The sequence below is a fragment of the Heterostelium album genome (genome assembly GCF_000004825.1).
Source record: "Heterostelium album PN500 unplaced genomic scaffold PPL_scaffold3, whole genome shotgun sequence".
NCBI classification, from domain to species: Eukaryota; Evosea; class Eumycetozoa; order Acytosteliales; family Acytosteliaceae; genus Heterostelium; species Heterostelium album.
The window spans coordinates 469,487-493,300 of NW_008805065.1; the positions used below are offsets into that span (position 1 = coordinate 469,487).

General features: G+C 31.9%; 15 protein-coding genes across 15 annotated transcripts; 8 read left to right on the plus strand and 7 right to left on the minus strand.

Annotated features, from left to right (window-relative positions):
• Positions 1-47: 47 nt before the first annotated feature.
• On the minus strand, positions 48-506 carry PPL_02751 (uncharacterized protein; the record flags this gene model as incomplete). The annotated part of the gene is made up of 1 exon (XM_020573729.1): positions 48-506. One exon carries the CDS (start codon positions 504-506, stop codon positions 48-50), a length of 459 nt encoding a protein of 152 aa, XP_020435801.1.
• Positions 507-796: 290 nt separating this feature from the next.
• On the plus strand, positions 797-2,641 carry PPL_02752 (uncharacterized protein; the record flags this gene model as incomplete). Its single annotated transcript, XM_020573730.1, has 2 exons — positions 797-1,138; positions 1,238-2,641. The coding sequence occupies 2 exons, from the start codon at positions 797-799 to the stop codon at positions 2,639-2,641; spliced, it is 1,746 nt and encodes a 581-aa protein (XP_020435802.1).
• A 715-nt stretch (positions 2,642-3,356) lies between these two features.
• Positions 3,357-3,538, minus strand: PPL_02753 (uncharacterized protein; the record flags this gene model as incomplete). The annotated part of the gene is made up of 2 exons (XM_020573731.1): positions 3,357-3,486; positions 3,522-3,538. 2 exons carry the CDS (start codon positions 3,536-3,538, stop codon positions 3,357-3,359), a joined length of 147 nt encoding a protein of 48 aa, XP_020435803.1.
• Positions 3,539-3,664: 126 nt separating this feature from the next.
• On the plus strand, positions 3,665-4,312 carry PPL_02754 (uncharacterized protein; the record flags this gene model as incomplete). The annotated part of the gene is made up of 1 exon (XM_020573732.1): positions 3,665-4,312. The coding sequence occupies one exon, from the start codon at positions 3,665-3,667 to the stop codon at positions 4,310-4,312; it is 648 nt and encodes a 215-aa protein (XP_020435804.1).
• A 211-nt stretch (positions 4,313-4,523) lies between these two features.
• PPL_02755 (uncharacterized protein) lies at positions 4,524-5,804 on the plus strand (the record flags this gene model as incomplete). The annotated part of the gene is made up of 2 exons (XM_020573733.1): positions 4,524-4,919; positions 5,199-5,804. The coding sequence occupies 2 exons, from the start codon at positions 4,524-4,526 to the stop codon at positions 5,802-5,804; spliced, it is 1,002 nt and encodes a 333-aa protein (XP_020435805.1).
• Positions 5,805-5,945: 141 nt separating this feature from the next.
• On the plus strand, positions 5,946-7,445 carry PPL_02756 (uncharacterized protein; the record flags this gene model as incomplete). Its single annotated transcript, XM_020573734.1, has 1 exon — positions 5,946-7,445. The coding sequence occupies one exon, from the start codon at positions 5,946-5,948 to the stop codon at positions 7,443-7,445; it is 1,500 nt and encodes a 499-aa protein (XP_020435806.1).
• Positions 7,446-7,896: 451 nt separating this feature from the next.
• On the minus strand, positions 7,897-9,406 carry PPL_02757 (uncharacterized protein; the record flags this gene model as incomplete). The annotated part of the gene is made up of 4 exons (XM_020573735.1): positions 7,897-7,936; positions 8,106-8,307; positions 9,011-9,214; positions 9,382-9,406. The coding sequence occupies 4 exons, from the start codon at positions 9,404-9,406 to the stop codon at positions 7,897-7,899; spliced, it is 471 nt and encodes a 156-aa protein (XP_020435807.1).
• Positions 9,407-9,891: 485 nt separating this feature from the next.
• On the plus strand, positions 9,892-11,442 carry PPL_02758 (uncharacterized protein; the record flags this gene model as incomplete). The annotated part of the gene is made up of 3 exons (XM_020573736.1): positions 9,892-9,970; positions 10,271-11,301; positions 11,410-11,442. 3 exons carry the CDS (start codon positions 9,892-9,894, stop codon positions 11,440-11,442), a joined length of 1,143 nt encoding a protein of 380 aa, XP_020435808.1.
• A 167-nt stretch (positions 11,443-11,609) lies between these two features.
• PPL_02759 (uncharacterized protein) lies at positions 11,610-12,852 on the minus strand (the record flags this gene model as incomplete). Its single annotated transcript, XM_020573737.1, has 5 exons — positions 11,610-11,730; positions 11,803-11,828; positions 11,957-12,067; positions 12,159-12,468; positions 12,563-12,852. 5 exons carry the CDS (start codon positions 12,850-12,852, stop codon positions 11,610-11,612), a joined length of 858 nt encoding a protein of 285 aa, XP_020435809.1.
• Positions 12,853-13,725: 873 nt separating this feature from the next.
• On the minus strand, positions 13,726-14,361 carry PPL_02760 (uncharacterized protein; the record flags this gene model as incomplete). Its single annotated transcript, XM_020573738.1, has 2 exons — positions 13,726-13,800; positions 13,879-14,361. 2 exons carry the CDS (start codon positions 14,359-14,361, stop codon positions 13,726-13,728), a joined length of 558 nt encoding a protein of 185 aa, XP_020435810.1.
• A 1,410-nt stretch (positions 14,362-15,771) lies between these two features.
• On the plus strand, positions 15,772-17,859 carry PPL_02761 (uncharacterized protein; the record flags this gene model as incomplete). Its single annotated transcript, XM_020573739.1, has 5 exons — positions 15,772-15,992; positions 16,055-16,247; positions 16,355-17,266; positions 17,357-17,632; positions 17,737-17,859. The coding sequence occupies 5 exons, from the start codon at positions 15,772-15,774 to the stop codon at positions 17,857-17,859; spliced, it is 1,725 nt and encodes a 574-aa protein (XP_020435811.1).
• Positions 17,860-18,378: 519 nt separating this feature from the next.
• Positions 18,379-19,806, plus strand: PPL_02762 (uncharacterized protein; the record flags this gene model as incomplete). Its single annotated transcript, XM_020573740.1, has 1 exon — positions 18,379-19,806. One exon carries the CDS (start codon positions 18,379-18,381, stop codon positions 19,804-19,806), a length of 1,428 nt encoding a protein of 475 aa, XP_020435812.1.
• A 398-nt stretch (positions 19,807-20,204) lies between these two features.
• On the plus strand, positions 20,205-20,372 carry PPL_02763 (uncharacterized protein; the record flags this gene model as incomplete). Its single annotated transcript, XM_020573741.1, has 1 exon — positions 20,205-20,372. One exon carries the CDS (start codon positions 20,205-20,207, stop codon positions 20,370-20,372), a length of 168 nt encoding a protein of 55 aa, XP_020435813.1.
• Positions 20,373-20,567: 195 nt separating this feature from the next.
• PPL_02764 (uncharacterized protein) lies at positions 20,568-21,917 on the minus strand (the record flags this gene model as incomplete). The annotated part of the gene is made up of 2 exons (XM_020573742.1): positions 20,568-21,716; positions 21,792-21,917. 2 exons carry the CDS (start codon positions 21,915-21,917, stop codon positions 20,568-20,570), a joined length of 1,275 nt encoding a protein of 424 aa, XP_020435814.1.
• A 199-nt stretch (positions 21,918-22,116) lies between these two features.
• Positions 22,117-23,583, minus strand: PPL_02765 (RING finger protein; the record flags this gene model as incomplete). Its single annotated transcript, XM_020573743.1, has 2 exons — positions 22,117-22,559; positions 22,665-23,583. The coding sequence occupies 2 exons, from the start codon at positions 23,581-23,583 to the stop codon at positions 22,117-22,119; spliced, it is 1,362 nt and encodes a 453-aa protein (XP_020435815.1).
• Between the last annotated feature and the right edge of the window lie 231 nt (positions 23,584-23,814).

Below are 23,814 nucleotides of genomic sequence, written 5' to 3' on the forward strand. Positions count from 1 at the left end.
AAATAAATAATAATGTTAACATAAATCTAATATATAATAATATAATATCACAGTTTATTTAATTGTTCTTTAACATCTTCTTTTACATCTTCTTCTTCTTCTTTTTGTTGTTTTATTAGTTGTAGGTGTTTATTATCTATTTTATTTACATTATCTATAAATTGTTTATCATTCTCTAATAAATTTGAATTAATTGTCGATATATCTTTAAGTAACACTAAATTATCAAGATTGTTGTTGTTGTTGTTGTTGTTGTTGTTATTGATATTATTGTTGTTGTTATTATTTTCATTTGATGAGTGAGTAGATCTACTATTTTGTATATTTTGTTTTAAGTTGATCAGTTCTTGTTTTCTTCTTTCAAACTCTTGTGTATATTTTTTAAACTCTGATTCAATCTCTAATTTATATTTAACTAAATCATCTTTTAACAATTCTTTCTTTTTCTTAATCTCTAAGCTTTTTTCTTTCAAATCTTCATCTTTTTGATCATTTGTATTATTCATTCTTATACTAGATAAATGATGATGATCATAAAAATAAGCAAGCACAAATATCAGTTAAGAATTATCAGATTTAAATGAAAAAAAAAGCCAAAAAAATTTAGAAAGTATTCTCATAAAAAACTATAGAGTTTATATAAATTGAATTTTCTTATTCATTAATTTTATTAGTTATTAGAATTCAGCAGTATTAGCTAGATTCCATACTCGTATCTTCTATATTTAAATTTAAGAGAATATATAGTCCAATTATCTTTATTCAAAATAAAGATAAATAATATTTACAACACGCAATGGATAAAACAATATTTTCAAATATATTTAATAATATCATTTTAAATAGAATCATATTCAATAATGTTCATGAATTGAACTGTAGATTTAATAAAAAGTCTTTTAAATGGTGTGAAGTTTTAAAGTTACCTTGCCTGTTGGCTTCCCGTAATTATTTAGATCAACTAAAGATCTATCTAAATGATGATAGCAATCCAATATCAACAAAAAACAATGATATTTTTCCTGAAGGAAAAATCGTAGATGAAGCAATCAGAGGTGGAAGTTTGGAGATGTTTGAATATCTTATCAACTACTTTCATATCGATCATAATCTCAAATACAAATCGGAAACAATCATAGTTAGTGAACTCCTCCTGGTGAGTGCAACGAAGCACGATCGTTTCGATATAATTCACTACCTATTGGACAGATTCAAAACAATGGAATTCAATTTCAAGCTTGCATATTCATATTCACCTTTTTCTGGAAACTTGGAGCTTATGAAATTCTTATCTGCTAAAGCAGATGAGAGCACTTTTGAAGAGGAATATTTTGGTGCTACAAAAAGAAATGTATTTGACGCTGCTACAGCGGTTGGAAACATTGGTTTAATAGAATGGTTGTTTGCCAACCGCACACAAGATATCCAAGGCTCTGACATGTTGAAAACAGCACTTAAATTTAGAAATAATACAAATATGGTAGAATACTTGTTGACAGAACACAAACATACCTTTAATTTTGAGGAGAACAAGTTTATACCATCTCATTATGTTTCAAGGGAAAACCATGAATTTTTTGAAATGTTGGTTCGAAATGGTTGCATTATTTCCGATGAAATAATGGATCATGCTATTGATGAAAACAACCTCGATCTTGTCAAATGGTTACATTACAACACAACATACCAATGTTGTTGGCAAACAATCGACAAAACTGCTAAAGCAGGTAACTTGGATTTGTTAAAGTGGCTGAATGAAAATAGAACTGAAGTTGCTTCAACTGATGCAATGGATTATGCTTCAGCAAATGGCCACCTCCATGTTGTTAAATGGTTGCATTATAATAGAAGTGAAGGTTGTACAACTAGAGCTATGGACTTTTGTTGTATGGAGAAAGACTATTTTGGTAATGAAGACTATAATAATGACAAGACTCCATTGGAAATCATCAAGTTTTTGCATGAAACTAGAAGTGAAGGATGTACTGAGGATGCACTCAACAGTGCAGCGATCGAAGGCAACCTAGAAGTGGTGAAATTCCTTTACAACAATCGTACTGAACGATATTCAGATGATGTGTTTGATGAAATCGCATTGAATGGACAACATCAAATACTAGAGTGGTTCGATCAGCAAGAAGATACAGATATGATATTCAGTGAAGATATTCTTCTTCATATCGTCCAATCAGGATATTTGAACGTTCTCAAATTCTTGTATTCAAAGAATGGAGAGGAAAACAGATTTGGATTCACAACAGAGATAATGGATCTTGCAATTATGTATGAACATCTCGATATCATGATATGGCTTTATGAGAATCTACCGGAAATAACCAAAAACCCTAGCTTGAGCAAAACTTACTATTGCAATATGGAAGTCTTTCAATGGTTGGTCGAACATTATGGTCAAAACAAAATTATCAAATCGATTAATCTTTCATATTTCCTCAAATTTATTGATAATCAAAAAGATATGAAATTCTTATTAAACATGCTTTCAACAGATTACTTGAATCAGCTGATAACAATTCAAAAAGAAATGGAGTCAGAATATATAGCTTTCATAATTCTCGATACATTGAAAAAACATATTAAAATCATGAAAAAAATGAAAATAAATAATAAAATTTCTATCTAAATAAAAATTAATATTTTCAATTTTTAATAAAGTGTTGGTGGAAACAGAGATACCACCAGTGGAAACTCAAAATTAATATGGGTGGAAACAGAATAGACACCACTAAAATAATTGTAAAAAAAAAAAAAAAGTAAATTGTTCATTTTTAAATTATTTATAATTAATTAATAGAAATAAATGTATAATTTACCAAATTATATTCAAAAAGAAATTATATATTATTGTATCGATGATAATTGTAATGTATTTGAATGGAAGATCACTCTAGGATTGGTATCAAAAGATTGGTTTCAGTATGTAAAGCAAGCATTGTCACAATCGATCAATGTAGAGTTTGATCTTTACGACAGTACACACATCGAGCATATGTTTCTAGATCACTGTTTGTTGTCTGGTTGCACGTCGATGACCATAGAGATAAGATATGCAAGACTATATAAACCGATTCCTACACTTGCACGGCTACACCAACTGCTTGCGTTGTCGCGCATCCATCATTTAAACATCCGACTTGCAAGCTGTCTACAGACGATCGGCGAGTTGGTTCCAACGATAAACCGATACGTTCGTACACTCGCATTCGTCGGACAGAACATAATGAATCAAGAGGTTCTCGATATCCTGACGTCACTGACCATACCGGTAATCAAGTATCCGACACTCGATTACAAGAGTTGTCGGTTCGGTGGTAGCACCGGTACTTTCACCGACTCGTTCAACTCGATACTCTTTCAGAAGCTGGTGGATCTCGAGGAGTTGCGAATCCGCTACGAACCGGAACTAGAGAATATCTTTCATAGAATCGATTGTCCAAAGATAAAGTCGTTGATGTTCCAGTGTCACCCCTATGACATACCTATGGAGTTACTGGGTGAATTACTCGATCGATCGCCACATCTAACACAACTGTCGATCATAGATCAAGTCAATTTCAACCAGAATGCAAACCAGCTGCACAACTATCGACTTCTCTTGGAACACATCACACAGAATCAAACTATAACCGAGCTTACCATAGACACAATGATCTACGATGACTTTCTGATACACCGATTACTACCTAAATCAACTTTAAAATCATTATCCATTCATCAGTTAACAAAGAATACAATAAGCAATGAAGAAGAACAACAACAACAAGTATTAGATAATAATGACAATAACAACAACAACAATAACAATTATGATAATAATAATAACCAAGTTATTGTGATAAACAAATCGATTAGATATTTAGAATTAGAAAGTCAAAATTTCGATTCAATCATCATACAGAACCCGGTTTTATACTTTAGTAACATACATAGTCTGCGTTTGGTTTGCAACGATAAAGAGATTCACTGTGACTTTCAGTATTTGGCGAATGAAGATTGCACTATATCAGAGATAGTTATCGATCAGTATGTTGTATCACATCATCAGCTGTCATTCTTTGAGAAACTGGCACTCAACAAATCAATCAAGAAGCTAGTCTATTTGACATCGAGTTATAAGAAACCAATAAAATGGATGGAACAAGCAATACAATTATTAGATTCCAATCAATCGATTCTACTCATACGCATGTGTGATGACAAACTAAGCAAACATCTCGATAAATCGAAAATTTACAATCCATGTAAATCGGGTAGATATTTAAAAGATTATACACGATCAAAATCATATCTATAGACCAATCAATAAATAAATTTTTGATAATACAAGAGTGGTGTGTTGTAGGTGTGAGTGTGTTGTGGTGTTTACTATATCAAAATGAAATAATTGTTGATTGATGAACATTATGATATTGGTGTGTTATGAATTTAACTCATAGTTTAATTCATTTTAGATATATCAAATTAAGCAAAATAATGACAATATTTGAATATATCAAATAGTAAGAATGACAATACTTCAAAATCATATCTATAAAAAAATAATAGAATATCTATGGTTTGAAAATAAAAAGAATAGAAGGTTTGCTCGATCACTTAGTATGATCAATTGGTACTTTCACGGTGTCATTTGTTCGCTGAATACAAAGTTTAGTGGTAGATACAAAAGAATAGAAAAGTTGTTGAACCATCATTACCAGAAACCAAACTCAAGAGATAAGCTTAACAGGTGTGCACTCTTTAACAATTTGACGGAATTGGATTGTGCTACCGGTGCACTCAGAGATGTCAGTATGGATGCTCTAAAGATGATCGCTCCGAATCTTCGTTCTCTAAAGTGTGGTCACGGCGACATCAGGATGATGATCAAGCTCGGAGTTAAACCAGAGTATTTCAGTTGTCCAGTAAGTTGCACCTACGACGATGAATACTATGACATCAAACTGTTGTCACCGCTCGGCTTGAAACGTTTGAGAATTGGCGCGGAAAGAGATTCTTTCGATCACTCCAAGACCTACAATCTGTACATTCCGTTCGCAAAGTATCTGTTTTTCGAAGGCAATTTCAACCAGCTCACCTACCTGGAGTTGGCCGACAGCAACGAAGAAACCGGTGACTTTTGTTTCTTCTTGATGGGCGACAAGTATTCACCGATGGTATTCGAAGGTCTGCTGAATTTGAAGGTGTTGGAACACTTGCTATTCCGCTTCAACTTGTTTTTCGATCGTGAACCAGTCGATGCTACACCGGCATTCCAAGTGCAGCTGATCAACTACCTCAAGAAACACCGAATTCTCAAGAGTTTCCACATCGATTGTGAATTCAATGATGGAGCGAAATGCGTAGAGTTCCTCTTGCAGGACACAACGATCGAACGACTCTCCATGGATTGTATCGACTATTGCTCGCTGGTATCGAGAAACAACTTGTACAAGATGAAGACATCGGTAAACGACCGAAAGTTAGAGATGCTCGCTCGTGTTCACCACTTGAAACTTGGTCGCGACCTCGATAATACATTCAAAGGAATCACCAGACTCTTAAATAGACAACAACAATATGGATTCAAGGCAGACAGAGTTTTGAAATGCAGCGTCAAAATGACAGGTGATCAAATCGAACCGGAATTCATTGAAACTCTCAAGAATAACAGATCAATACGTAGATTGTACCTAAATATCCGTGATCCAACTGACAAAACAGCAAACTTTAAATTTATTAAACAAATCAATGATATCATTCAAGAACATCCTACCATCGCAAATAAATCAAAGTGGTTTTATCAATAGCACAATATTTGGATAATTAAAACAATGATAAATAAATAAAAAATAAATTTAATAAAATTTTACTTTTTTTTTTTTTTTTTTTCAAATCAAACAAAAGAAAATCAAATAAAAAAGTGATCTTGCAATTTGTTTTCAAATAAAATGGATAAATCATTATTTTTATCATTATTCAATAATATTGTATTAAATAAATTAATATTTAGTTTATTAAGATGTCAGTGTAAATCATCTAGTTGTAAAGTTTATAGTTGGAGTGTTATGATTAAAAAACCACATGTTTTGGCAGGAAATGGTTATCTTGATCTGTTGAAACAGTGTAGACATAGATATCATAGTAGTATCAGAGGTTTAATTTTTAACTTTTTTAAAAAGGATCCAATGTATCGAACTCTAGTCAATACCACCAAATCATCACATCCAAACTCCTTACCAATTCTAAAGTATCTAATCGAAGAAATCGGTATCGATTTGGAGATACTTTTGGGTGAAAACACCAGAGCAAAATATACACCCAAAGATCTTTTATACTATGCATCGAGATATGATAGATTAGAGATTTTAAAATATTTCGACAGTGTACTCCAAAAAAATCGAATTGACCTCAATCGAAAGGGATATTTAGTTACTTACGAAGATGCATTCATAGTATCGCCATTCTCACATAATATCGATATAATGGCATTTCTGTTGGATAAAATCAGTAATCATCCTCTTGTGACAAAGGCATTCGACTCTGCTGCAAGAGTTGGGAGAATAGATATGATTGAATGGTTGGCTAAACATAGACCACAAGATAGAGTTGGCAATTTTATGTTTGATCAAGCGGTTCGTGGAAATCACATCGATTTGGTAAAATACCTCAGAAAAGAGAATAAAGATAGAGATGAATATCCAGAAGACAACATTTTCTTAATAGACACAGCTGCTGAATGTGGTCATTTCGATCTTTTGAAACAATTACATCAAATGAATTATAATGGAACAACAAAGGCAATGGATTTAGCTGCATCAAACGGACACCTCGAAATTATTGAATGGCTTCACCACTTTCGAGATGAAGGAGCTACAGTATTAGCAATGAATGGTGCTGCTAAGAATGGACACAAGGATCTGGTTGAATGGCTCCACTATAATAGAACAGAAGGCTGTTTGAGCTATGCAATGGATGATGCCGCAACTAATGGACACCTTGGTATAGTCCAGTTTCTTCATATTAATCGTACAGAAGGTTGTTCACATGAAGCATTTGATGGTGCTGCCAAAGGACATCTTAATCTAGTCGAGTTTCATCATCACAACAGAACTGAAGGATTTACAACGACAGCACTTGATCTATCTTCAAATAACGGACATTTGCACGTGGTGGAATGGATTCTTGAAAACCGAACCGAAGGCTGCACTATTAGAGCATTGGTGTTTAGCAAAGATAAAAAGATTAAAGCATCATTGACCAAGAAAAAACCAATAATTATTATTATCGATTTTTTGTACATTTTTTTACTTCAAATGTTCGTTATTCTTTTAGCATGGACCATCTACCAATTTTATTCTAAAGGTAAAATCTTTAATTTTTTATTCATTCCAGTAGCTCTCTATATTTTATATAAATGTGAATGTTGGCTAATGCATTTGAAACTTTGAGTCTATTTCATTCATACAAAGAATATTATAAAATAAATTATTTAAATCACCAATAGCTATTAGTCTTTAAACTTTATAAATTTTATACTTTATTCCAAATGTTGCAACAAAGTTGCATTTTTTTTGTGTTGTTGTCTGTTAATTATTTAGATTAATATATTGTTGGTATTGATAACAATAGTAGTAGATTGAATAAAAGTAGTGTCGGTGGTGATAGAAGCTGATCGATAAGCGATGGCTATTTGTTGGCAGTTGGTGCACATTGGGTCGTTAAGGTATCGTTCACACCTGTACTCTGGTATCATGCATTTACTCTGGTTGTCACGAGTTCATAATTGTTATAAATGGTCTGTTAATTTAATAATAGATAAGATGTATCATCTGATGATAACTCTTGCTTTGAAAAGAGTAATATGAAGAATTTTCATACTCTGTGAACTATCGCTTGAACTCAAGGGTGTAATTTCATATTATCAAAACAAAAACCAAACCTATAAAATGAAATAACATGAGTGAACAGCCTAACAAAAGTTATTTATAACATATAAAGATAAAATTGTTAAATATATATATATATGTAACGTTTGATTTTTTGATATAGTTTTATAACAAAACCTAACTCAGTTAATAATTGTTGGAGTTGATGTGCAGCTTCCATACACTGAATAGGCGAGTTTCCAATTATTAACATGTCGTCGAGATAAATAATTATTTTTATACCTTTTCTTCTTAGTGACGCGATTACCGGTTTCAATAACTCTGTAAATACTCTGGGGGCTGAAGACAGACCTAACGGCATTGCTCGGAATCGATAATGCTCTTTCCCATTCGAATCGAAGGTAATCTCTGAACTTCTTGTCTACTAATATGTGATGATAAGCTTTTCAGGATTGACTAGAAATCCTTCTTTCTCTTTTAATTCTATTGCAAAATATGTGGAATCCAATAAATCAAATAAATAAATACCAAAAAGTGATAGATTGTATTAAAAGTCAATTATCGTTTACGTTTATTGGTAGAATTTTTTGAAAATGAACTTGTTGAATTATTACCATAAGATGTATAATTTTCTAACTTGGTTAGATGAGCATTGATTTTCATGTGGTATAGTATCAGTACAATCATCATTGTAAGTAACATTTGGCAATTTTGTTTGTAAATTGGCAGGTAATGCATGTGTAGATGTTCTAACTCTTTTTTGTTTAGCTACCATAGGTTGAGTAGTGTTGGAACTTAAGCAGGTCTGAAACATTTGAAGAAGAGTTTGGTACAGGTGTAGCATTTAGAGCAAGAGTAACTGATAGAGAAGGTGGTGTAGATGTAGTAATTTTCTTGGTCTTCCATGCTTTGCAGGTGCAGGTTCAAGTGTTGAAGTTTGTACATTTCCAAACATAGTTTGGGATTTGGCAATGAACTTTTCGTGGAGAGTGGCCTTATCCTGATTTGATAAACTAAGACGCCGAAGTTTACTGTCTGTGGTTGAACACAACACCGTATTCTTAAACATCTGTTTGACAGGGCAATGAACACATGCAGAAAGCAAGGATACTGTATCTTTGAATCACATTCGAAAACAGGAGGTTGCACTTGGCCATATAGCTTACCATTGACTTCTCCACCAATATCCTTCAATGCTTTCGGTGAAAAGACTGGCATCATATGTTCGTGACCAACTATCTTACTACCTTGAGGTTCAAGTTTGAACTTGACATCGCCAACCTCTACATTTGAACTGTAGTCTCTTAAGAGACTCCAAATGTCGATTGCCCCTTGTTAATTTGTCACAAACAATTCGATGTCATCCATATTACAGAAACACCACATGCATTTAAAAAAACACCTTTGGATTGAACACTTCCTCTAGACCTTGCAACTCAGTGAAACACTTGTAATCATTGACAAAGACTATGTCAACTTTGTACGTATGTCCACCCACAACAATCTTCTTTTCTTTTACCCATTTATTTATTACATCTACTAATGGTTTTAATTGTTTCATAAACAAATCATAGCTTTCCTTGCCATGGTATAGAAGAAAAGGTTGTTGGCTTGCTCATATTAGATTTGGCCTCGATTGCCTCTCGAAGTTTCTCAAACATAGTTTCCTGCTTTTAATGTTGGAGTTGCAAAGCGCGTCATTTTAAAGAATAGTTATTGTGGAGGAAGAAAAAGGGGGTTTCTGCGATTTTATTATTTTTTTCAATTTTTGATTTATTTTTAATACCAAACCCATATTAAAAATAAATCAAAAATTGCAGGAAAAAGGGGTTTCTGCAATCAGACCAAAATGCTGTGCACAATAAAGAGCCTTTTTTTTTGTTTGGTTAATTTCAAAATGATAAATAAAAAATAAATTTAATTTAACAAATCCATTACTTTTTTTTTTTGCAAATCAAACAAAAGAAAGTCAAATAAAAAGTGATCTTGCAATTTTTTTTCAAATAAAATGGATAAATCATTATTTTTATCATTATTCAATAATATTGTATTAAATAAATTAATATTTAGTTTATTAAGATGTCAGTGTAAATCATATAGTTGCAGAGTATATAGATGGTGTGAAATGGTTAAAAAACCACAGGTAATGGCAGGCAATGGTTATCTTGATCTGATGAAACAGTATCGATATTTCATTTTTCAAAAAGATAAAATGTATCGAACCCTGGTTAATACAATCAAATCATCACATCCAAACTCCTTCGTGATTCTAAGGTATCTAATCGAAGAAATCGGTATCAATCCAGAGATAATTTTGGGTGCAAAAACAAAACAAAAGATTAAACCCAAAGATCTTTTATACTATGCATCCAAATATAATAGATTAGACATTCTAAGATACTTTGACATTATACTCGTAGCAAAATCAAGAGAACTCGATAAACAAGGATTTCATGTTGATTACCGACCTGCATTCATAGTATCGCCATTCTCACATAATATCGGTGTAATGGCCTTTCTTTTGAATAAAATCAGTAGTCAACAGGTTGTAACAAAGGCATTCGACTCTGCTGCAAGAGTTGGGAGAATAGATTTGATAGAATGGTTGGCTGAACATAGACCACAAGATAGAGCTGGTAATTTTATGTTTGATCAAGCTGTTCGTGGAAATCACATCGATTTGGTAAAATACCTCAGAAAAGAGAATAAAGATAGAGATGAATATCCAGAAGACAATATTTTCTTAATAGACACAGCTGCTGAATGTGGTCATTTAGATCTTTTGAAACAATTACATCAAATGAATTATAATGGAACAACCAAGGCAATGGATTTAGCTGCATCAAACGGACACCTCGAAATTATTGAATGGCTCAATCACTTTCGAGATGAAGGAGCTACAGTATTAGCAATGAATGGTGCTGCTAAAAATGGACACCTTAGAATTGTTGAATGGCTCCACTATAATAGAACAGAAGGTTGCTCGAGCGTTGCAATGGATGATGCCTCTACCAATGGACACCTTAAAATTGTTGAATTTTTACATAATCATAGATTTGAAGGATGTTCAATAATTGCGATGAATGGAGCTGCATCTAATGGACACCTTGATCTTGTCGAGTTTCTTCATATTAATCGTATAGAAGGTTGTTCACATGAAGCATTTGATGGTGCTGCTGCCAAAGGACATCTTAATCTGGTCGAGTTTCTTCATCATAACAGAACTGAAGGATTTACAACGAACGCACTTGATCTATCTTCAAAAAACGGACATTTGCATATCGTAGAATGGCTTCTTGAAAACCGAACCGAAGGCTGCACTCTTGAAGCAATGGTGTTTAGCAAAGATAAAAAGATTAAAGCATCATTGACCAAGAAGAAACCAAAACTCTATTATTACGAAATTTTGTACGATCTTGTAATTTTATTCTTCTTTATTTTTATTGGATGGACCTTCTACCAATTTCAATATAAAGAAGGTATCAATAAGATTATATTCATTATTATCATATTTATTTTCTTTAAGTGTGGTAGTTGGTTATTGAATAAGAAATTTTGAGTCTATCTCAAACACACAAAAAGAATAAAAAATTAAAATTACATAGCTATATTTAAAAGTATACATACTATTAGTCTTTAAACTTGTTCAAGATTTATTTTTACTTTTAATTAATCCAAATGATGCATCAAAGATAAAAATGTAATAAATTTTGAGTTGTTTATTGTTTAGATTAATATATTGATGGTAATGATAACAATAGTAGTAGATTCAATAAAAGTAGTGTCGGTGATGATAGCTGATCGATGAGCGATGGCGAGCTGTTGGCTGTTGGTGCACATTGTGGATCTTTAAGGTATCGTTCACAACTGTACTCTGGTATCATGCATTTACTCTGGTAGTCACACAGTTCTTGAGTACAGTGCTGGGTCTGACATGATCTCGGACTATAAGGATTTTGAATATCCATAATACACTGGTTGGTCATCAAACATGCATAGTAAGCATGATAGGCCTGTGAACAATTCAATCCAATCTTGGTGACCTGTTGACATTTTCCTTCAAACTGTGTTACATTATTACAAATACATTTCTCAATGCCAATAAAGCAGACCGTATCATCCAGACAATACACCTTATTACTATCGACATGTGGTTTATACTTTGTACATATTCCATTCTTACACTATATTATAATTAAATAAAGAATGGTTAATCAACTTTATATTGTATTTTTTGTTTTGTTTTCTTTTTTGTTTTATGTTTATATAACTTACACCCAAACCTTTACCGATATCACAAGATATATCATTATTACATGGATCACCTTCTGATCTTGAGTAGGCAGGTCTACAAATGGTGTCGTTGAAACCACCGCTGCAGATCGATCCTGGATAGCAGTGAGGTTCTAGTGGATCGCATTCATCACCATCGGTAATCAAAGGGGTACAAACTTTCTTTTGACTACAGAACTTGCCGTATGGACATGAATAAGTTGTACACATCTGCGGTGTATGATCACATGTATTATTCATACAATCTAAACCAGTCGAACATTCTTCAGGTAAATAACATTCTTCACCATATCTAAAAAAATAATCATCGATTATAATAGTATTAATATAAATGATGATTGTTTGAACGACAATGTTTATTATTATTATAAATTAACTATAGTTACCCTTTAAAACCTATTTCTTTACAATATCTATCGTAGTGTTTTGTTACACAAACGGTTCCCTTCTTGCATTGTATGTTGCTAGTGCAACCATTGAACTCCTCGACCCTGGAATAACAGACGGGTGTGCTATCACCAGTGTTACAATATAATCCTTCGGAACAAATCTGTCCTGGCTTGCCACAGTCTCTATATAATCCTTGACATTTATAAGGTGTACATTTATCGGCTCCACAATTCACCAATCCAACGAAATTTACTATTACAACAATATATACAATTAATTTTATCATTACTTGATATATTACTTATTAATAGATATATAAATAACGAAATGATATGATTTTATAGAAATAATAATAACAAAAGTAGTAGTAAAAGAAAAAAGTAATTAAGTAAATCTATAGTTAATAAATAAAATAGGATATGATTGATTTATGTTGTTTGTTGTTGATTCAACATCAATATATTTGAAAGTATGAAACTGAATTAGAAGTACAAGTAGAACTAGGTTGAAGGTAGAAAAGAAATAACAACTACATGAACAAAGAATAGATAGAATACAATTTTATAACAGTATGTTGATCATTATTTGTTTATTTGTTTGAATCCAACTTGTTTATATCAGTATACAAACTTTAAGTGACCCAAAAACACATTAAACAACACATCAACAACAACAACAACATCATCATATATCTATCTATCTATCTAACTATATATCCATCCATCTTATAATATTATTAAGATAAAACAGACAGCTTTAACCATTTAAAGTTATCCTGACTATTGGATATGTGGTGTTAATATTATCCTATATTGTTAGTTATATATAATAGTGTAGACATGTTAACAAATAAAATCATATGACTAACTTCAAACACACAAAATTAAAAAAAAAAAATTTGTAGTTTTGATTTTATGATCAAAACACATTAAAAAATAAATCATTTAAAAATAAATAAATAATAACTGTTTATATTTAAAAAGTCAACAATCATTAAATTTAAATTAAATGAAACAGATATTTTAATATGAACAATTTGTATTATTTTATTTGGTCGGGGGTTAATATATATATAGTGTTCATGTTATTAATGTTACAAGTTAATAATATTAATAACATTTATATAATAAATATAAATTTATATTATTGGTGTTTGTTATTATTGTTGTTTAATGTTGGTTAAAGTTGCAATGTTATCTAGAGATGTGCCAAGTCTTCTACCAGAATTTGGTGACTGAACCAATCAATCAATCAATCAATAAGGTTAGTATATCTAATTTAATAAATCTTGTGGAATGTAAATGGAACTTACAAATGTAACAATATGAGGGGTTGAACGTCTTAAATTCTTTGGTGAATGCATAATGTGGTATGGTGGTGTAGTTGGTTGTTCTTCATTAATTATCTTTTGTGTTGGTGGAATTTGTTGTTGTTGTGATTGTTGTTGTTGACTCTGTTGAATGTCATTAGCTAAAGATTCGATATTGCTATTATTACTATTATTTTCATTATTTTCATTTTGATTCTCTAAATGACTACTAAATATGGTACCGAGATATACTATCAGCAATAAACTTAGTAGTCCTATTGAACCAAAGAGAATCATTGAAGACAAAGAAACAGCCAATAAATATTTCAATTTAAGACTCATTCCATAGACCTTTGCTTCCAACTCTAATGTTTTTACTATTCTTTCATTGAGAGATTTGGATTCGATGGGTTTTACATTTTTTTGAGAAAACGATTCCATCCAACTTTGAGAATCGACAATTGATCCATTTACAATTTTAACCATTCTTTGCAAATAAATAAAATATTTTTTGAATAAGAATAAAATTTAATTTACAATAAGCTATAGATAAATAGTCGTAATGATATATTGTAATATTACAAAAAAAAGAATAATATGAAAAGTTTGGTTTGTTACAAAAAAAAAATAAAAAAAGAAATTATTTTTTGATGGAAAGTAATTTATAGAAGACTAGTGGTCCAATGTTGATTAGATTAGATTTTTGTAATTCTATATGATGTAGTGGAACAAAAATAAAAAAAAATAAAAAAAAAGTAACAAAACAAACAGATTTGAAAATAAAAATATATAGATTTATTATGTAAATAAAAGATTGATTGGTAGATATAAAAAATGAAAAGGGAAATCAATTGATTCTTTTTCAATAACCAATCAAAAAAAATAAAATTTAATTAAATAAATAAATAAAAAAATATGTTGCAAAATGAGGACATTCCACACAAACTTTTCAGTTTTTTTCGTCAAAAACACCAAAAATGATTTTTGCGACCAACCGAAATTGATTGTCACTTCCTAAAATTTTTGAAAACTTATTTTTTGTGATTCGTTTTATGTGTTGTTTTGTCAGTTATAAAATCAAAGTAATTTTTTAGTAAATAAAAAAGTTTTTGATCAGTCACCAGAGCACTACTTTTCAGATAAATATTATAATAAATTACTAACTGATAAAAAAATTACTAAATAGTATTATTGGTAAAAAGTGTAAAATGTTATAAAAAATCATCATCTTTGGTGTTTCAAGATATTTCTAAAAGTAATGATAGAACAGCAAATATAAATATAAAAAGAATGAATTTTTTATTTATTTATTTTTTTATAAAAGGTTTTTCTTAATTTCTTAAAATTTTTATTGAATTTAAATACTAAATATAGTTTTAAACACAAATTCTTTTATAATCTTAATAGAATAAGAACTCAAACAATATTCAAATTTTGAAGTGATTTGAATATTATTTTGAAAAAAATTATTGACAGACACTTTAATAGAGAACTTATTTGCAAAAAACCATTTAATTCTAAATCAAATTTTTAAATAGAACTTATTCTATTTAACTATATGATATTAAAATGATATCTTATCTTGGGAAATAAAAAATAAAGATCTTGGGAAATAAAAAATAAAGATCTTTATTTTTTCCTGGTTCACTCCTATTTCATACATGAAATTATAAAAAATCAGATTCCATGGAGTGCGGTGTTTAAGATCTTTTTTGCAACTTTTATTTTTTTATCTTCCTATCATGATCTTTTTAGTGATATTTATCAAGATAAATAAATCAATATGATATTTTAATTGAATCTTAATTATGAATCCGAATAAATATAAATAGAATCATTTCGGTTTATTATTAAAAAATTACAATGAATGAATAATAATAAAACTTAATAATAATAATGAAATATTCTATCATATCTTTTGCAGTAATTATACTATTTTATTTATTTTGCTCTGATGTCACCACCAATAGTGTAAATGCAACAGAGATCGATGTTGACTACCTCTCTTTAGAAGAAATACCATTAAAGTACGATCGACAAGTCAATAGTGTATTCACATGTATTGTATCACCACAGAATCAACCATTTACATGTGCAAACGTTACCGACAATACAGGGTAAGTAAATACATAACATTATTTATATTAAATATCTTTATATTAACAAACTATTTATTTAGTTACTGTCCTACAATATCACAATGTCTTGCATTCGAAGCAGAGATAGTTAAGCAAAATCCAAATATTGTTACAACCTATGTTGCACTACCAGCCAGAAAATATACCGAGTGTTTAGGTATAGTCAAAGACTTCCCACAATCTAATCTACACGTATTCTATTCATATCTTGGTGTAGCTGAATTCACATGTAATGTAAATATCTTATTAATATTATTTCTCTGTCAAAGTTGTATTAATTGTATAAGAAACTAACTTTCTGTTTTTTTAACTTTTGATATCTGAATCTTTGCTCTGTACAGAAACAATTTTTAATAATTGAACTTACAAAACAAAACACAACGATTATCTTTGATAATTTGGTATTCAATCAAGTCGGTAAACCAAATACTCAGTACGGTGGTATTCTATCGATTTTGGCACCGGTGGAAATCAATGCGCTTGTCAAGCTGGAGAATGTGCATGCCAATGGTATTCGTTCGCTTGGCGCCGGTGGTTTCATCTTTTTAACCTACATCGATTTGCATGTGACCGACTGCAGTTTCACCGGTCTCGAAGCGCAACAGGGTGGTGTCATCCGATCGTTCGGTGACTCCAACGCTGTATTCATAAGTAACTCGGTGTTCACCAATAACAAAGCCACTCAGAATGCCGGTGTCATATCGGCGCAGAACGTTGTCATGTCGAACTGCACGTTTACAGGCAACTCTGCTCAGGGTCTGGGAGGTGTACTCTACACGACGCTCGACATCAACAATATATTCATCGATAGCTCTACGTTCACAAACAACACTAACAGTGGATTCGGTGGTGGTGCACTCTACTTGATGGGTCCGGCGTCAATCAGTAACTCGATGTTCACAGGTCAGCGATCGACTGGCTACGGTGGTGCTGTCTACTCGACTGCTAGTCTCGAGATATCGTCGTCGCAATTCACCGATAACTCCGGCACATTCGGTGGAGCTATCTTCTCGAAGCAATCGCTTGTCATTGAGAACTCTATAATCACAGACAACAACGGTACATCGTCTGGAGGTGCCATTGCAAGTCAAGGTGATCTAGAGATACTGAACTCTACAATCAACAATAACTGGGCTGCTCAAGAAGGTGGTGCAATCTACTTTTACTATCAGGGTGACAAATCGAATTCGTCGTGTATCGTTTATAACTCCTACGTTCACAACAATTATGCAGGTACATATGGTGGTGCTTTTGTAAGTAATAATAATTAATTAACAAAACAAAGTAGTTGTGGTTATAACTCATTGTTCTAATCAATTTTAAAACAACAACTATCATAATAGTATGTTTACGAAAATATGCCAATATTCCTGTTGAATACAACTGTTTTTAATAACTATGCAGGGATAGAAGCAGGTGGTCTATACTTTTCTAGCCAATACCCTTTGAAGTTTGTTGGTGGTACATTTATGAATAACTCTGCCGGTCAAATCTATACCTCTCAAACATTTAACGTTGAGAATATCGGTAGAGCTATAAATATTGTTAATGTATCAATCGATATATTTACCGATGGTATTGAATATCATGTTCCTTTAGTATCTGACACCGTCGAACATGTAAGTGTGATTAGTGCATAGTAATGAAATAAACAAACCAACTAACTAACTAATATCATTTTATCATTTACTTTCATTAAAAAACAAATAATTATAATAATTAGGCAAGCGCATATGATGTATCTGGTGTATGTGATAATGGTATTGCTACAATCAACAGTGATGGTAAAGTAACTGAATGTACCAGTACGAAACGACACAAACAAGTCATTACTTTAAATTATTAAAATAATAAATAAATAACAAATTTAATCATCATCCATCATCTCTTTAAAGTTTCACGCTGTGACTCGACTCGAAACGAAACCAAATTGAACATTCAACGTCATAAAGTGTGTGTGGCTGATCAGTTTCTAAATTTGGTTTTCGTTTTCATTTAAAAAAAATATGATGATGTAAATCTGGGATTATGAAAATTAGAAAATTAATGATTTTTTAAAAATCTTTGATTTTCTGACGTGTGATGCCTGACAATTCCCACTTCAATGTGAAGATCCTGGTTTTGTTGTTTGTGTATGGTATCAAAGAAAAGTAAATTTTTAATTTTTTATCGCAAAATCTAGAGATGTTTTACTTTAAATATCTCATTTTGTAAATCAATAAAAAATCATTAAAACGATCTTCTTTATTTATTTAAACACTTGTTTAACTCTTTATCATCCATCATTCATTAATTATTAATTATTATTTGTTATATTTGTTATTTTTATTATAACGTTAGTTATTATTTTATTATAGTCTAAAGAATGGAAAATAATCAAGAAACTCATTGTTCTACTCATAATGAAGTATTGGAGTACTACTGTTTCAATTGTAATAAACCTGTTTGTTCTACCTGTTGTATGGATCATCACGGACACACTTGCGAACACTTTTTGAATATCACAGAGGAGTTCTTAAAGACTTGCAATATGGATAAGATGATGTTGGAAATCCTTCGTACTCTTGTTCAACAATTTAAATTCCTCCAGCAATCAATGACAGATCCATTCGGTGCCATGAACAACATGATGGGTTCAATGAACAATATGTTGGGATCTATGGATCAATGGTTACAAGGTGGTATGGGAATGAACATGAACATGAACATGGGTGGTATGGGAATGGGTATGCCACCAATGGGAATGCCAGGTATGGGAATGCCACCAATGGGAATGCCACCAATGGGTATGCCAGGTGGATTCCCAATGCCACCAAGTTCAAACTATCCAGCTCAACAACCAACTCCACACTCAGCTCCAGCTCCACAACCAACTCCACATTCAACTCCAGCGCCACAACCAACACCAGTTCCAGCTGTAACACCAGCTCCAGTTCCAGCACCATCTGCAAACTCTAAAGTATACATTCTATCGGCTGCACAAGGTAAGGAAGCACACTTGTTTGATGTTTCCAATAAGGACATAAGCTTTGTCCAATCTTTCAAGGTGGATTACGATTTCTATTGTACAAACAACTCGTTGTGTTCGGTTGGTGAGGAGGTTTATTGCTTCGGTGGTAGAAATAATCCAAAGAAGTATTGTGTATTCAATGCCAAGACCAAGTCATTCACAATTCACGATATTACAGCTGGCTGTGACGGTGGTTACAATCTATCGGTGTGCTACGACGGCAAGGATCATATCTACATTCTCAACGGTTCATTCCACATCATGAACATGACCAAGGTCGATCGTTTCAACATACGTAGCAAGACATTCGAATCGTTCGTTCAATTCTATGACTACAGCCAATTCCATTGTTTGTCGCTCGTCCACAACAACCATTTCATCACCTTGCCAAGAGGAGAGTCACGTGCATACTACATCGACTTGAACACCAAGAAAGTGGAGATCTACAACAACAGTCACCTGTTCCTCCAATCGTCAGTGTTGGGTGCTAATGATGGTGCCGGCAATATCTACATCCAATTGAACAACACAAGATTGGAGAGATTCAATGTTGTGACACGTGAGCTTGCTGGTCAAGTCGGTAAATCACCCAAGACATTTACACAGGCACGTGCAATGCATCACCACAGATTCTCGGCATCCGAAGGTTACATATATCATATTGGTGAAGGTAGATTGTACAGATATTCTATTGAATCTGCTCAATGGGCTGAAATCGGTTCTGATGTTCAAAAGGTAGACAGACAATTCTGTGGTGCTTCTTTAGTGTCATTCAACTTATAAACTATTAAATAATAAATAAATAAATAAAACTAACAATAATAATAATGTTATAATTCTTTAACAATATTGATTTTCCTTTTTTGTTGAGTTGGATTGATCGATCATATTTTTTTATGTAATCTTTTTTTTTTTTTTTGTAAGATGTATTAGCACATATACACAAATTTTTTTAATCCATAAAAAGGTGGTGATATTTGATCAAAATCTTATTATTATTTTTTTGATTATTTTTTATTTCTATCTATTTTTAATTTTGAAATATATATAAAGAATTAGAATGAAAGAGTTTATTTATCATTATATTATTGTTGTTGTTTCAAAAAATGAATTATAACATTTCAAAGTCTAAATTATTGATAGTAGTACTATGTTTTCTCTTTTTCTTTATTCATTTAAATATGGTCAGAGCTAGATGTCAAGGGTTAAGAGAACAACAAATGGGAGGATACAAAAAAGTTTATTGTAAAGAGAGGAAACTCGAAGAAGGTTGTAAAGTTATTTCAATTGATGAAGATGCACCCTATCCAGATTGTTGTCCTAAAATAGAGTGTGGATATAGTTTCTAAGCTATAAACTTTCAATTATCTGTTTAAATAAAGATCTTTTTTTTTTTGTATTTGTTTAGATATTAAAAAAAAGACATTAATTTTTTTTGTTTTTTTTTCCACAATTATTAATTAATTATAATCATTCTTCATATTAATTAATAAAGATAAGATATATACATTCACTTTTCTTGTATTTATTTATAGTATTTGTTATTAGTTTACTATTTGGTTGTACACTTGTCCTCTGTCTTTTAGTTTTTGTTTAGTAATGAACCAAGTATCTTTATTCCTAATGGTTGGATGACTTTGAATGATGCTATCGATAACTTTTAAATCATCTAAATCTACAATATAGTCGTCTTCTTTTATAGAAAGATATAATCGTTTGAGAGTCGTGTTATTCTTGAGTGCTTCTAGAAACTCTGGTTCAATATTAACTTGACCTATGTTGACTTCACACTTTAGTACTCTATCTGCTGGAAATCCATATTGTTTTTGAAGTTGTTGTTGTCTGTTGAGAAACTGTGTGATTCCAGCAAGACTATTTGGATACTTTGGATGTACTTTAAGATATTTAACCATTGCCAGCTTATGCATATCTTGATCACTTACTGCAACGAGGCTCAACTTTTTTATGTTGTTTCTTGTCACTTCACTGAAACCTTGATGTAAATCCAAGCTGAGATATTCAATCGATGATGACTCTTGTAATAGATACTCTTCAATTGAAGAACCTAAGAATCGATTATGGTGGAAACTCTTCAATGATGATTGATTCATTAGATAGCAGAGCAGATCCGATTGAAATTCATATGACTTTACACCTTCATCGTCCCAATTATCTTTATCTTTATCAATTTGGAACTCTATTACCAAGTGTTGCAATGACTTGAATTTGAGCAGTCGATCAAACACCATCTTTGAATTTCGATAGAGGTTGCAAAGGAGGACATTACCAGATGTTTCGATCAACTCTATTGATGTCAGGTGCTCGAAACGTTCAGACAAAAAATGGATAATCAACAGTTGTAATTCATAGTAGAGCTTCATATTAATTTGGAAACTGACAGCTTTCAGAGTCGATGCCAACATTCCGATCTGACCTCTAAGCTGTTTAGTTGTGTCATCGAAACCCATTGTAACTAGACATTTCAATTGCTCCAATGATGACATACCACATTCCAATAGGAAGCCGAGTTCCGTATGATCACATGTAAGTGCTCTAAGCTTTGGTGTAATCAACTGAAGTGATTGTTTCTTAATACTTTTAAATCCACAGCCATTATAATGAAGTTTTGTCAAATGATGATGATCAAACAATGAACATCTATTTAACTTTGCTACTCCTAATGAAGATTCTCTCTGAATATGATAATCTAATAAATCAAAAGCTTTGTGGTCTAGCTTCCCACTAAACTTTGTATTAAGAGAACAAACAACACCATGAAAATACCAATTCACTGATGAAAGTGATCTTGCATAACTTTTATATTTTTTGTTATTCTTATTAAACCAAAGATATTCTAATATTATTCTATAGATTCTATTTTCAAATATTGTCATAACTTATTATTTCTGTATATAAAATCGTAAATTAACTTTATGTAAAATCGATCAATTAATTCATGATCGATCGTTTGTTTTGCAGTAAAAATTAAAGTTGCAAACAATAAGTTATTTTTTTTAATATGTAACAAAAATATTCTTTATTATATTGGAAATTCTGAGAATTCGTGATCGATAGATTGATTGAGCTTTTTTTTCATTGTTTAAATTGTTTATGATAACAATTTAAACAGAGATCAAAACTATCTGGAGAATGGAAAAAGGTTTCGATGGTAGCACTCTTGTGAGATCTGCAGACGTCACAGATCCAGTTGACAGTGTCGTAGACTTCTAATGGACTGCCATGTTTTTGGAGTGGCTTTGAGTGTATTGGGATGGTGATGCTATTGGGAAGACCGGCGGCAGTGTGCTCATTCAACTTGGCTGGATTCAACATCGACAAGATGCTATTGCGTTGTTGTGTACGACGTTCCTCGTTTTGTTTGTCGTGAGCCGGCTGTACCACTAGTTTCTCTTGTTGTTTCTGGCTGAGTGAAGTGAATCTAAAGAGACCATCTCTCTTTGGTGGTTCAGCAGCAGCAGCAGTTGTTGTCGATGTTGTTGTTGTTGCTAATGCAGTGGTTGTCTTTACAATCGGTTCTTTATTGCAACATTTTGAACAGACGTCAAAGTTGGTGCATGTCGAGCAGTGGTAGATAAACTGCTTGGTTGTCAGACGACAGATGTCGCAGATGGCGTCGTTACCATAGACATCGAGTGGTGACATGCAGTAGAGTGAATGCTGGTGAAGTCTTGGCAGTGAGAGTGGCTCGGTATTGCCAATCTCTGGTGTCGTAGGAGTCTTTGTCTCCAGGCAGCAGAAGCGACACAAGTCGAAATTCTCGCATTTATAGCAGTGATACTGCTCGGAAGTTCCAAACTTCTTGCTGCATCGGTTGCACTGCCAGTACAGTCCTTTGTAGATGGTAACGGGATTGACTTTTTGTAACGTATGTGAATGTGGTGGATTCGTATTGAAATTACTCGTTGAATTGAAAATTGGAATGACCGTTTGTTGTGGTTGTTGACTATAAAGTGCAGCAGATTGATTCAATTTTGAAATCATTGAACTACTAGTACTAGTACTGCTGGTATTTGTATTTGTATTATTTAAGACAGGTGAAGTAGTAATACCACTACTACTAATACTATTGTTGTTGTTGTTATTTATATTAAGATTTCCTGGCCATAATATACTAGATGATGATGATGATGATGTATCAGCATTAAAAACAGGTGTAGTATATAGTGAATTGGGTTTAGTGTTGTTGATGATGGCGTTGTTGTTGTTGTTATTAAGTTTGGGTGTTGTTGATATGGCTGTCGATGTTGATGTTGATGTTGTGGTTGTCGTTATGACCGATGATGAATCTGTTTGTTTCTGTAGGGTAAGCTTCGAGATACTCTGTAGGAGTTGTGTGATGATCGGATCGAATCTAAGATCGGATTGTTGGCAAGGCTCACGACACAACGGACACATATGTTGCTTTCTGAACCAATCTTCGAAACACGCTTTATGAAAGCAATGCGAACACTTCAGACGATGAGGAAGATCATTTTTATTCGCTGTTTGCTCTACATCAAAGCCACACATACAAATACAACAAATGAATTCATCTTCCATCTTTTTTTTATTCTATATTCATCATCAAACAAAATGTGAAAAAAAAAATAAATATAGTATACAAATAAAACTAATATAAAAGAATCTATCTATCTTATCTAAAAAATAAAATATAAATATTAGATTAAATGATAATGGATGAAATAAATAAATAAAAAAAAACTTAATTAAACAATTTTCAAAAAAAATTATTAAAACAAATTTTTTTTAATAAACTGTGTTCTTTTATTT